We start from the raw sequence: 12,532 nt of genomic DNA, 5'->3' as shown, positions 1-12,532 counted from the left end.
GCAGAGGGAAAAGAATGGGTGGCTCTCCTGTAACCTCCATGCCTTCGGTAGAGTCAGCGAGAGGTCTGTTTAACAGTAGGAGTCCAACAGAGCCTCTGCAGGAACAAGAAAAAGACATCCCGTTAACTCACCGATTACTGGAGCTTAAAGGGATAACAGAACAGGGAGGCTTCACCCGATCCTGTCTGTGGGCAGGACAAGGGGGGAGATCTCAACTCAGTCCCACTTTACAGCAATGCGGGCGGCCAATATCTCCTATGATCTTCAAAGGACTACAAGAGTATCCCGCTTGGACGTGATTCTTGTCAGGTCTTTTGCTGTGTAGTTAAATGATCAAATTCATGGAATGGAGTGATTGTTTTTAAATAGTAATGAAAATAGATTTTGCACCCTCCCACGAATCCAGTTCCAGATCCCCCTCCCCATTCTTTTGCCACAAATCTTATGAGATGTTCAACATCCACCCCCAGAGGGGCAGGAGGCCCATCCCGGGCTCCCCTTCTGGGTGGATCACAAGAGCGAGGCTCCCCACAAGCCAGAGGCTGCACGTGAGAGGTCCCCTCTGCAGAGCGGCTTCTCCCAACCAGATGCCCCTGTACAGACGGACAGTGTGAAATAGTTTCCAGGGACCACATTACTCAGGGCCTTCAATGAAAAACAGGACAGGCTGGACCCGAGTTTCCTTGCAAACAGGCAACTGAGGTACGTGGTCAGCCACAGGAGTGGATTGCATTTCCTCGCAAACATAATGAACTGCAAATAACAAACAGCAATTCCAGTGTTGGCTGCCAACCGACATACGTCTTCCAGTGAGACCTGCTACCGAAAGTGCCTCTCAGACTGGCACTGTGTGCTCAGCCTGTCAGGGAGGTTGGCGAGTTCTCTCCTCCAGGCTGGCGTGTCCTGACCTCACCCTCCAGTGCCAGCCAACACAGGGGACCTGCCCGAAGGTGACAAAGGGTGTGGGGAAGCAGCCAGGAGAGGTGGGTTGCTTTTGACAAAGCCAAAACTTCTGCTTTGGGGTTTGTTTTTTGTTTATTTTTTTAACCAGAAGTTAAAGCAAATGGGAAGAGAGGTTGGGATGTTGAACAAGTCGATGGCAGCGTAATTCTGGGCCTGCCAGGCTGAGGGTCTGCGCTGGGGGAGTGGGCGGGGTGCCTGCAGCTCTGGGTGGCCTTAAATGCTCCTTCCTGGTGTTCTGCGCCACTGGCGCACTGGCTGCCAGCTTGGAAGCACCCAGCACCTCAGGGGAAAACAAAAGCAGGAGAGTGGCAATCCCAGGAGACGCCGCAGAGAAGCAGGACTGGGAACAGAGACACAGGCCTGCCGACGGACAGTCGCACTGATCACAGTCGCTACTGAACACCTTACTCCACGGGAGGAGAACCACTAAGAATGATCTGGTTGCTCTTGAACTGGGGATGAAAGTGGAGCATTGGTGCTCAGTGGAGGCGCCCTGGGGGTTGCCTCTCCTCAGCCGTGACTCTTTCAAGGACCTGCAAGGTGGCGCTCATTCCTGAACCGTGAACAGAAATGTCAACTGCAATCAGAAATAAGGATATACCAAGGTGTACGTGCTCCCCAGAAACTACCGCATCGCCTCGAAATCTGTGACTCAAAATCGTCTCTATGACAACTGAGTATCTCAGTAAACAACAACCTGGATTACCAATAACCCTCCATTGACAAAGAGTACATACTCTGACATGTACTACATGAATATGTGTGATGGCTAATTTTAATGGGCCAAGGGGTGCCCACATATTTGGTCAAACATTACTCTGGGTGTTTCTGTGAGGGTGTTTCTGGATGAGATTAACATTTAAATGAACAGACTGAGTAAAGGAGACTGTCCTTCCTGATGCGTGTGGGCCTTATCCGATCAGTCGAAGGCCAGAATAGAGCAAAAGGGCTGACTCTCCCTTGAATAAGAGGGAACTCCTCCTGCCCGATTGCTTTTGAGCTGGGCGTTGGTTTTTTTCTTTTTTCCCTGCTGTTCGATTCTAAGGGAAACATCAGCTCTTCTTGCATCTCAAGCCTGCTGGCTTTCAGACTGCGATTCACACCATCAGTTCTCCTAGTTCTCGGGCTTCAGACTCAAAGTAGAACCTGCACCATCGGCTCTTGGGTCTCTAACTTGCTGACTGCAGATCTCGGGACTTGTTGGCTGTCAACCTCCAGAATCAGTGAGCCGGGTCCTTATTTTCTACACACACACACACACACACACACACACACACGCACACCACTGGTTCTGTTTCTCTGCACGACACTAACAGTGTGTTTTCTCACGGGGTCTCAGCAGGGTGGGAAGCGTAACTGAGCCACAGAGAAGCAGGCTTGACACGCCGTGAGCTCCTGAACAGCCTCCTCTGGACTAAACCTACAACAGGTGGGCCCTTCTACGCAGGGGACACCCTAGCCTGTTCACACATGGCACACGGACTGAAAGGCTATCGTGGTTTTTAAAAGCAACGCAGATGAATGAATGACCCGAACCACTTCACTTGCTTCACTTGCTCAGGGATCTTCTCCCAGATAGGCCGCTCCGCACCCCCAGGGGGTGACACCCCACAGTGCACCCAGCTCCGCCATCTACCGTACAGGGGTACCCTCAGCAATAATAAATAGCACTCAAGTTTAACTCAAAAAGACCCTGGATCATCATAACGGTAATCTGTTGAATCAGCCTGACCTTCTTAAAAGGAAGATGCTGTGTGATTATAAGGTCTTATTATTCACAGACAAACACCCTGAGTGCAGCTGCTGGCCTGCTGGGTCCAGACCCCAGACACCATGGCCAGCGTCAGCCGTGGTCTCGGAGAGCTACAAGCTGTTCTGCTGAACGCCAACTGACAGGACTGCTCAGTGCAGACTCACTGCTTGGAAGAACCTGGAGACTGTGATTTGTTAAAAATGCCAACAAGGCTTTCAGGAGGGTCGCACAGGTCAGGAAGCCCATAGGGGAAGGACGTCGGGCTTGGAGAAGCAACAGGAAGACGTGGGCTGCTTGGACTCACCCTTTCTCCACTGGCCTTTGAGCCGGAGGGAGAGAGACCAGGCTGAGGCGCTTCCTGGACCAGGACTCCTCCCAGCCCTTTGCGCCCCCGAGGTGAGGACGGGGCATGTCATTTAACCTAAGTGGTGACTCATCGCCCCCTCCCCCGCTTCCAGCGGCATCAACGACCAGCTCCTGCTCCCACCTCTGCTGGAGCCCTGCCCCACCCAACTCCCAGCTACCTTGCAAGACTCTATTCGGGCGCACATCAGCACATCCACAGGGGCCGCCCGGCCCAGCACCTGCCGCCACCCCAGACCCAGGGTCGGGCTGGGCCACCCCCCAGCACCCCGGAGTGCTCTTGGCCAACCTCCCGGAAGCATTCATTACTCTCAGTTGGAACTTCCTGCTTAAGGTCTACATTCTCCAGACCTCTGGACCAGTTCTGCTCATTTTTTCCCATCTCACCTCTAACATACTATCTTACTTACTTAGTTATTATATGTCTGGGGCTTAGCTAGCTCCCTAAATTAGCATGTAAGCTCCTCAACAGTACCGTTCATCTGCTCTGTTCACTGCGATATCCCAAGCACCGAGAGCAGCAACCTGGCGGGTGGGAAGCAGCTCGGGGGCTGTGTGCTGGATGAAAAAAATAAAGCATTTCCCTCACTAGACTATTTGCCTTTTGAGATCGGGGACCGCCTTAACCCTGTAACCCAGAGTGGCAGGCAGAATAATGCCCCCACCCCAAAGAGTGCATGTCCTAACCTCCGGAATCTGAGAACGGTTCCCTTACGTGGACATTAGCCCATGTGATTGAGTCGATGACCTGGAGATGGGAGAAGATCCTGGATTATCCAGGTGGGTCCAAGGTAGGCACAAGCGTCCTTAAAGGAGGGAGGAGGTTGGTCAGACTTGGAGAGGGCTATGTGACGACAGAGGCAGAGGTCAGAGCGATGGATGCGGGATGATCCGGGCCTGCCTTTGCTGGCTTTGGAGATGGAAGAAGGGAACCGCAGTGAAGGAATGCTGGGTGGCCCCTGGGCCGGAAAAAGCAAGACAGGGGTTCTTCCCAGAAGGAAGGCAGCTGTCGACGCCTTGATGTCATCCCAGTGAAGCCCATTTCAGACTTCTGACCTCCAGAACTGGAAGATCATCAATCTGTGTTGTTTTAAGCCACTGAGTTTGTGGTGATTTGTTGCAGCCGCGATAGGAAACGGACGCCCCAGGGACTGAACACACTGCGGCTGCGCAGTGAATGTCTGCTAAACGGATGTCGGGAATTTCCAGTAAAATGTCACTTTCAGTCTCTAAAATAAATTTCAACCCACAAGGACAGCAGAGTGATTTAAGCCATGAGCCAACGGCGATGGTGGTTGCTATTTTCACTGGTCTTTCTTTTCCTTTTGATAACTAATTTTGACTCAGAGATGCTTGTGATAATATTTCCCCTCTGCTGGTACGTCTTACATTCAACCTACTTAGGCAGCTTTATTCATCAAATATAAGTCTCCTCCTCATAAAACCCTAAAGCAAAAATTTTTTTAAAGAAAAAGAAAAAAAGAAACCAATTTATTTAATGAAAACTGGTCTTAACAAACACGCAAGTAGCTGCATTCAAAGTTGTCATGTGACTTCTCAGGCCAGGCTGGTGAGGCACATTCAAGGTTTCTTCTTTCTGAACATTTCCAAATGCTCCATCCCCGTGAATCTATTTTTAATGCGACACTTGGGGAAAGAGAGAAGTGATGGGAAATCATTGAGGACTCATTTCTGTGTCCAACTGAAAACTTAAATGGTCTGAATTATGGGCCAAATCCTTTCCATGTCTCATTAAAAACTAAGAAGAAAACAACCTAAGAAACACCCTCAGCTCTTAGCTTTCCAATCCCCTCAGCCTACCTACCAGGCCTGTTAGTATTTTCATCCCAGAAAATGAGAACCCCTAAAGACTGGAGATTAATAAATAACTTTCAGTTACCACTGATAAACTTTGATATGTGAGATTGTTTTCAATTTACATTAATATAGCATGAAAAAATTATAAACAGAGCATATAACTAATTTTTTATATGGGAAAGAAATCTTGAAAGTTTTAAACATCCAGAATGGATTCACATACAACCCAGAATTTATTTTTGGCCTTTTGGAAGAGATATAGATAGATAGATAGGTACATATAAAATAGGAAACTTTTAAAAGATCTCAAAACATGCTATCCAATAGTAATTTAAAATCATTTTTTCTACAATATATAGTACATACTTTATGACAATGTGTTCTTGCTATTTCTTCTACAGGATATAATTGGAGAATCACAACATAAAGCCCACAGCATACTCCATCCTACTTAATAAACATTTACTGAGCTACTACGATGTGTGAGACCTTGAGCCGGAGGAGGACGAAGTCTCCAACATCAAGGGCTCCCCACAGGGTGAAGGGACAACATTACTGCTTCCCAAAAGGTGCACCAGGGTCCACATTTGAGTGGCTTAAGGACACTCAATAAACAGATATAATTTCTCTACTGAAAAATCCTAAACCACAGTTTAATGAAAACAAAAAAAGGTGAAATGGATTCACTTCTCTAATAAAAACAGCTACATTTAAACTGAAATAAGACAACTGAATCCAGAGGGCATCCCTTCACCTAGGAGAGCCTGACACGATGCAATCCCTTTGCCATTGGAGTGGGCGTCTGACGTCTCCCACCCGTCGGTCCATTCATCCAATCTCCCATCCATCATTTATCAACAGCCTCGGTGCGCCAGGTGCCAACCAGGTGGACAGGAGAATGACTAGGACACACGTCCTCGGGAACATTTCCAAATGCAGTTACTCAAGACTGTGTTAAACAGTGACACTCCTCTCAGCCCTGTGTTTCCCAATAAACCACGAGACTGAAGGGTGCCACTGTTTTCTGCCACTGCAAGCACTTTACACCTGTTTACACTGGCTGCGCCAGAGGCTCACCTGCCTTATCCCTTGTCATGCTGTCACTCTAGCGTCTCAGAGCACATCTAAGCTGTACCCTTCACCCGCAACCTCATGTATCACCGCATCGCCTGCGACGCGCAATAAATCACGTCTCTAAGTAACAGCAAATCAATCCACTTCCTAGAAGGAAGATACAAGTCACAATCAGTGGCGCCTCCCTGCAATTCTCTAAAGGATTTGGTGTGTACGAAACATCCAAAGTTCTCCTATACCCTTCCTGAAGTGCCGGGAGTTTCAGAAGAGATTTACAAGACAATCTGAAGATTGCAGTCTAATAAATACAAAGAAAAGCTGCAAGAGTGTCTGGCCTAGAGGTGTAAGAGTCTGTTCCCAAACAGTGCAGAACACCAGACCCCTGCAGCCTGAAACATCAAACTCCTACTGTCCTGTCTGACTTCTGTCCAGGGTCTCGTTGACAGAAAGCATACTAATGGAGGAGGGTTTCCAGACCACGCAGTCCAAACGTTCATCTAGAGGCGCCAAGTCTTGTCTGTGGATCCAGAAATCCAGAGGTGAACCAGCATATGTACTAATTCCCCCGCGAACTGCTCAGCCTGAATTTCATGCTTTGTGCTGTGGCCCGGGCACACCTGGGGGGACGGTCATGGAGACAGCCCTGGGAAGTCCACCGAGTCATCAAAGGCAGGTCGCGGGGGACATGTCACTCAGGGATGCGAGAGCCGAATTAAGAGATTATTAGTTACTTGCCAAGAAAAACTTACCTCTTCCGCTGTTAAGTGCTTCACGCTTCTTGTTTTTTGTTTTCAGGTTCAGAACCAAGTGTACAGCAGAACTTGGATCATTCTAGTAACGCCCACCTCTCCCAGGTCTGTGAGCAGATGTCAGACAGCTGCCCCAGCAGCCCTTCATAAAACAGCCCCCAACACCCCGGCTCCTCGGCCCATGCCCCTCCCCCTTTCTCGTTTTACTTTTTTCCACTGCTCCCGTTCACCATTTGACAGCCTTTCTGTCTTACTTATCTTTTTCCCAGGAGAGCAACCACTTTGATGGCAAACATCGCTTCTCTCCTGGAACCCCAGCAATGAGAACACTGCGGGCACTTAGCTACACGCTTCCTGAGTGAATCACTGAAAGATGGATAACCGTGTAAAACTCTGTGCTCTGCAATTCAACCTTCTCCATGAACGTGAACTTTGATTCTAAACCACACACCTGGGGTCTGCCCTGGTTCTGATGTGCTTTCTGTTGTTTTTGCTTTTTTAAGTATTTGTGTTAAGCCAGCTCAAATCTTGTGTACAGTGAAGCAGGAGAGAGTAGAGAGAGAGCTACAGACAGATACAAAGGATGATCTGATTATCACACACGCCGCATCCTAACAGATGGCAAAGTCTCTCCTGAGGTTAGAAGGAGAGGAAATGAACCAAACAGTATGACAATTAACTAGAGTAACCTTTATTCAAACACTGGCCATCTTCTTCCTATCAGTTTAGTTCAGTCATCCTGTGCTGATTCCGTCTGGTGATGTTTAACACTTAAGAGGCCAGTCCCTCCTGGCCTCCCTGGCTGTCCCCCCAGTGGCCCTGCTCCACAGACTCCGGCCTTAGGGACCGAGGCTGCTTTTGACCATAGATGCGTCCAAATGCATCCATATCACGCTCGTTTCACTCTGGGATGCCTTTCATTGAAAGGAAATGAATCAAGTTTCCAGAACTTTTTGAAATATACTACATCTTTCCCCTACAACACAGCCTCACATACGGCGCTACCGCAGATACAATCCCATGATAGTAAGAAGAAACCGCATGAGAGTAGACCGATTTCATTCCAAATTCCACCTTAGACAGGTTAAAGCCCTGAAAACCTAAGGGGGCAGGGGAGAGAGAGGGTGTGTGTCAGCGCAAGGAGACAGTATTTAACGGGGAGGGCAAGGTCCTACCTGCTTCAGGACAGTCACCGTCCCGGGTGCCATGGCAACCACCGAGGCAACGGCAGTGGCGTCGTGCGTCTCGGTGCCCAGCTCGATGATCTGCTGGAGGATGTTTACAGCCGTGGGGTCAAGTCGGTCACCTTGCCAGGAAGAAGCAAACAGGAGACCGGTAAGGCCGTGGGTGGTGAAGGTCACTGAACGCAAAAGCAGCCCTTAGCAGAGGCCATTCTTGCGCGGCGCCTTCTCCAGGGATGCACAGGTTCTCAGTAAGTGCTCATTTTGACCACAGAAATAATGTGCATGGTACTTCACAGCCGACAATGCAGTCTCTATAAGAACATCTCAAAACTCCAAACAACCTGCGAGGAGACGACATTGTGACACTATTATCCCCACTTTATAGATCAGTCACCTCACTGCAAAAAAATGGAAGAGGATTGTCTTAGGCCCTTGGGTCAGTTATGTCACAAAGCCAGGGCTCAAGCCCAGATGTTCTGAATCCAAACTTGTTGATACAGGACTGCCTCTCAAAACAGAAACTCCTGAGAAGCACCAGCTATGACGTCAAACCACAGAGCTGGTTCTCCTTGAGCACAGGCATGGGAGGTGGTCAGTGAGCATGTGCCAGATACATTACACAGGATACGGCAGTGCACCAAAGGGTGCTCAGTCATCAAACCAGTGGGCTTTAGAATTCTAAATTAATGTAAGCTGAGGATTCTCTTTTAATCATCTCAAAAGACTGTAATCCATATCATCAGGGCAGCCACTGAGTGTACCCTTTCACTCAGCTCTCACCATCTGCTTGGCCATCTGTGACTCTCCAGAACACAGCACTCTGACCCTGATCATTACTTCACTAAGAGGGAAATTACTACCTGATCTCCAGGCTAGCATAATATCATGAAGTCTCCACCAACGTCTACATACTCCTGGACGACTTTCTGCAGGCCACGTTCCAATGCGAATCAGTAAGTGATGAGGGAAGGGAATTCAATGTGTTCTACACAGAGGGTAGGACGTGGCATACGACTGAGGCAAGGACATTAGCACCTGTTCACCATGCACCAGCCTAGCATCCCCTACACACACCTATTCACACCTACACACACACTCTCCTTCAGCAGGGGGGCGGGTTTCAACTCTGCCTTGCAGCCAACCACTCTAAACATCTAAACACTAAACAAAACACTGACCTTAAAAAATGTACTGAAATAAGATTTTAATTCCTCATCCATTTACTCCCTCAATGACCATTTATCAAGCCCGAACTGTCAGCCAGGAACAGGGTTCCCAGTGGGATACAGCAGGGGTCCCCAACTCCCGGGATCTAATGCCTGATGATCTGAGGTGGAGCTGATGTAACAGTAATCGAAATAAAGTGCACAATAAATGTAATGCGCTTGAATCATCCCGAAAGCATCCCCTCCCCCCATCCTTGGAAAAACTGTCTTCCACAGAAATGGTCCCTGGTGCCAGAAAGGCTGGGGACAGCTGGGATACAGACAAAGATCTAACGCTGCCTCCCCCCATCCCTTCCGGGCTCACAGGTGACTGAGACAGACCGTAAGCGAATCATACAGCCCCTGGTCGGTTCCATATCAGGGGGGCGACAAGGGGGCTCTGTGGGAAAGTCAGGCGGGCTCCCGGGAGATGACACACCATCTGAATACTGAAGACGAAGACGTGTTCGCCAGAAAAAGTGCTGTGCGGGGAGGGGAACAGACCAGGCCCCAGAGGTCACAGGAGCGTGTGGGTGAGAAACACAGCTCACGCCGAGAACGGCAGAGTCTGGCCCAGGAGGGCACGGCTCCAAGGTGGCCAGAGATGCAGCGCAGGGAGGCCAGGGCCTAGAGCAGGTGGCCCGAATGCCGAGCTGCAGCGTCTGCCGTGTTTCCTAAGAGCCAGGAGGAGATGCCGAGGGCTGAAGGAGTGAGTGAGTGAGCGCTGGTGGGGATGAAGATGGACAGGCTGTCCTGGCAGGGCTTGAGCAATCGCTGAAGTCACTGGACATGAGGAAGGAAACACGCACTGAGACATGGCGTCAGCTCTGGGAACCGCACCAAGAGCCGGCACCTTGACGCCCCATCTGCAGAGCCTGCTTCTCTCACAGGCTGCAGAGCTGTCTCCCGAATCCCCCGGTGAGCACAGCACCGGCAATGAATCTTCCCCAAAGTGACCGGCCCCAAGGGGTTTTCTGCGCACCCTTCTTACAACCTGGGGTTTAGGGATGTAAGAGCTGGATGAAATGGCAATTTCCTGTCTCCCATCACCAGCTGACTTCACTTAATGCTTCCTCTAATCCCACTTGCTTGACCTCTGTCCCCCAAATACCCAGAGGGCTGTGGTACATTATATAAACTCGTACTCCTTTCCTGTTTGGAAAAGAGCATCAAGAAAATGTTTTCTAAGCACAATGCCCCAGTTGCCACTAGGCTTGCACAATGGTTTGTTTTTTCAAATTGATCGAACATTTGAAACTGATGACATTTGACATAAAAATCCTGACTTGGGGCTTTTCAGAAGAACTGGGAAGTGGGCAGTCCCAACAAGAAGTCAGGAGACCTCGATTCCAAGACCAGCTCCAACACCCAACAAGTGGACGATCCTCAGCCAACCGTTTACAAGGAGGCGATCTTCCACATCTGTGGAGTGAGGACAGTAGGACCTGCTTCTCCCTGCTCTGAGAGGTGATCCTACATGTGAACATCCGGCAACCCTGTTAGGCGGCACCACCTTGGCTGGGGCCCTGTTCCAGAACACTGCAGGAGAGCTCTACCTCCAAGCCTGACAATGGGACCGCGCCAGTGGTCAGAATGCAGTGGAAGGAGACCAACTGGCAGACATAATTCATCCGTAAAGTCATTCATTCAGCGTGTCTATCAAAGACCAGTTCTGAGGTGTCAGAGGGAGGCAGGGGGCACGCTCTCACCACTGTCTGAGGTGTATCTCAGGTCCTGGAGGGCAGCCACCGCTGCCTGTGTGCCCTGGACGTCCTCTTCGGCTTCGGTGATATGCAGGTACTGGGTGGAGGGCTCCTCCGGAGTTTCTGTTGCTGGCTAAATAAAAACACAGCATCATCCATGTGACCTTCTAGAAGATCACCTATTACCCAGAAGTCGCAGGGTAATGGATTAAGACAAAACAAATGCACATAAGCAACGCTTTTGCAGCAGCCCATTAAGCAGGCACCCCTGAGAAATCAGTGCTCCAGTAAAAACCTACTTCCCAAAGACAAAACTTCTCTTTGCAAGTGCCGAGACTTTTTAAAACCAGCGTTGGTGGAAAGCTTCCTGCAACACGTTCTTGCCGTAGGGAACAGAGTATGCTGTTCATAACTAGAGATGACACACGCTCAGAGGTTCTCGTGTGTGCTCTTCTGCTGTCTCCTCTGCTCTTCCCATGGCCACCAACACCGCCCTTATCTCCCCTGTGCCCGGGCCTCCTGCCGTGAGGAAGGCCGAGAGGAAGGCACAGCAGTGGTGACGGTGGAAGGGAGGAGAGGACGGGTAATCACATAACACTCGGCAAGCTTCGAGCACAGGTCCTGGCACAGAGCGAGATCTCAGCAAATCTTCGCTACTCATGCTGCTCCAATTATAGGAAGGATATGAGAAATACAACTGACCAGAGAAAATACAGCTGTGCAAAATCAGGACTCACGAGAGTACGAGAAGCTAAAGAGACATTCACAGGTATCTTATACCTAAGGAGAGAAGAGGTGGGACGGAATTTTCACAAGAACTAGATATTGATAATCACCTCCTTCTGGAACTACAAGGCAGGAAACATGGATGTCACCAATAAAGAAGAACAAAAAGGGGATTTTACATACAATTTTTAGGAGCCAAAGCGATCACTCTCTATAAGCACTTATCAGTTACTCACACAGGTTCAGAATAGAATGTGATTATTCTTTTACAGCCAAGTGGTCAAGTTCATTTAGGCATTTCCAGCCTGACATTTAGTAGACACCCAATAAATGTCTGATGAATGCATAAATGAACAAACAAGCATATTTCCTTTTAAGTACCATTAAGCAACATAGTGGCCAACACTGATTGGATCCGAGGAATGGCTTAGCCTGTGATGAACAGGATGGGCACGGACTGGCTTCCCCTCTTTGGGGTACTCTTTGTAATAACCACCTGTGGGAAGGACAGTGCTTTACAGGGCATTCCTGGGAGGCTGGCGACAGCCCAGCTGCTGTTAACAGGCAGCTTGTCGTCACACGGGGACCACCCCCTGCCCAGCTTCTTAGCTGCTCTACTGTCTCACTTCTGGAGTCTAGTGCGTGGCTTGGTGTCAAATATTTTTATTGAGTCACAGTTCTGCTGAAGGTGTCAGGATCTGTAAGGAGCGAGACCTCCAGAGGAGAGCGCCATGACTGCACTAACGAAAGCACCAACTGGCCAGGAGAGATGGTGCTCTACATCAGGAACTGGCATTCCGATGTCTATGTGTAACAGAGAGCAAATCCTTGCAAGTATGAACTTGGGACACCAGAGGACTGACTGTTTCCCACAGATGAGGACGTGACGCTGATGCTGGTGACAGCACCACCTCCAATAACCATGGTAGCTGCCATTTACTGTAGGCCTACTGGGGACTAGACAGTAACCCCGGCATTTTGTAGACAGTGCTTT

The 12,532-nt window shown here is 49.5% G+C and overlaps 1 protein-coding gene across 4 annotated transcripts in view; it reads right to left on the bottom strand.

Annotated features, from left to right (window-relative positions):
- The window catches only part of ZFAT (zinc finger and AT-hook domain containing), a 244,589-nt gene that overhangs the window by 79,844 nt on the left and 152,213 nt on the right, over positions 1-12,532 (bottom strand). For all 4 annotated transcript variants that reach the window (XM_030764163.2, XM_089898687.1, XM_022555539.2 and 1 more), the window contains 2 exons: positions 10,819-10,945; positions 7,896-8,026 (listed from right to left, as the gene is read on the bottom strand). In XM_030764163.2, coding sequence (XP_030620023.2) covers positions 7,896-8,026; positions 10,819-10,945 — 258 coding nt within the window. The remainder of the gene's footprint in view (positions 1-7,895; positions 8,027-10,818; positions 10,946-12,532) is intronic.

Source organism: Delphinapterus leucas, chromosome 17 (assembly GCF_059928025.1).
Source record: "Delphinapterus leucas isolate spDelLeu-1000000601 "Yukka" chromosome 17, BTC_Dleu_Yukka2, whole genome shotgun sequence".
Taxonomy (NCBI): Eukaryota; Metazoa; Chordata; class Mammalia; order Artiodactyla; family Monodontidae; genus Delphinapterus; species Delphinapterus leucas.
Note: the sequence above shows the minus strand (reverse complement) of the source record. Positions and strands in the feature narration are given on the sequence as shown.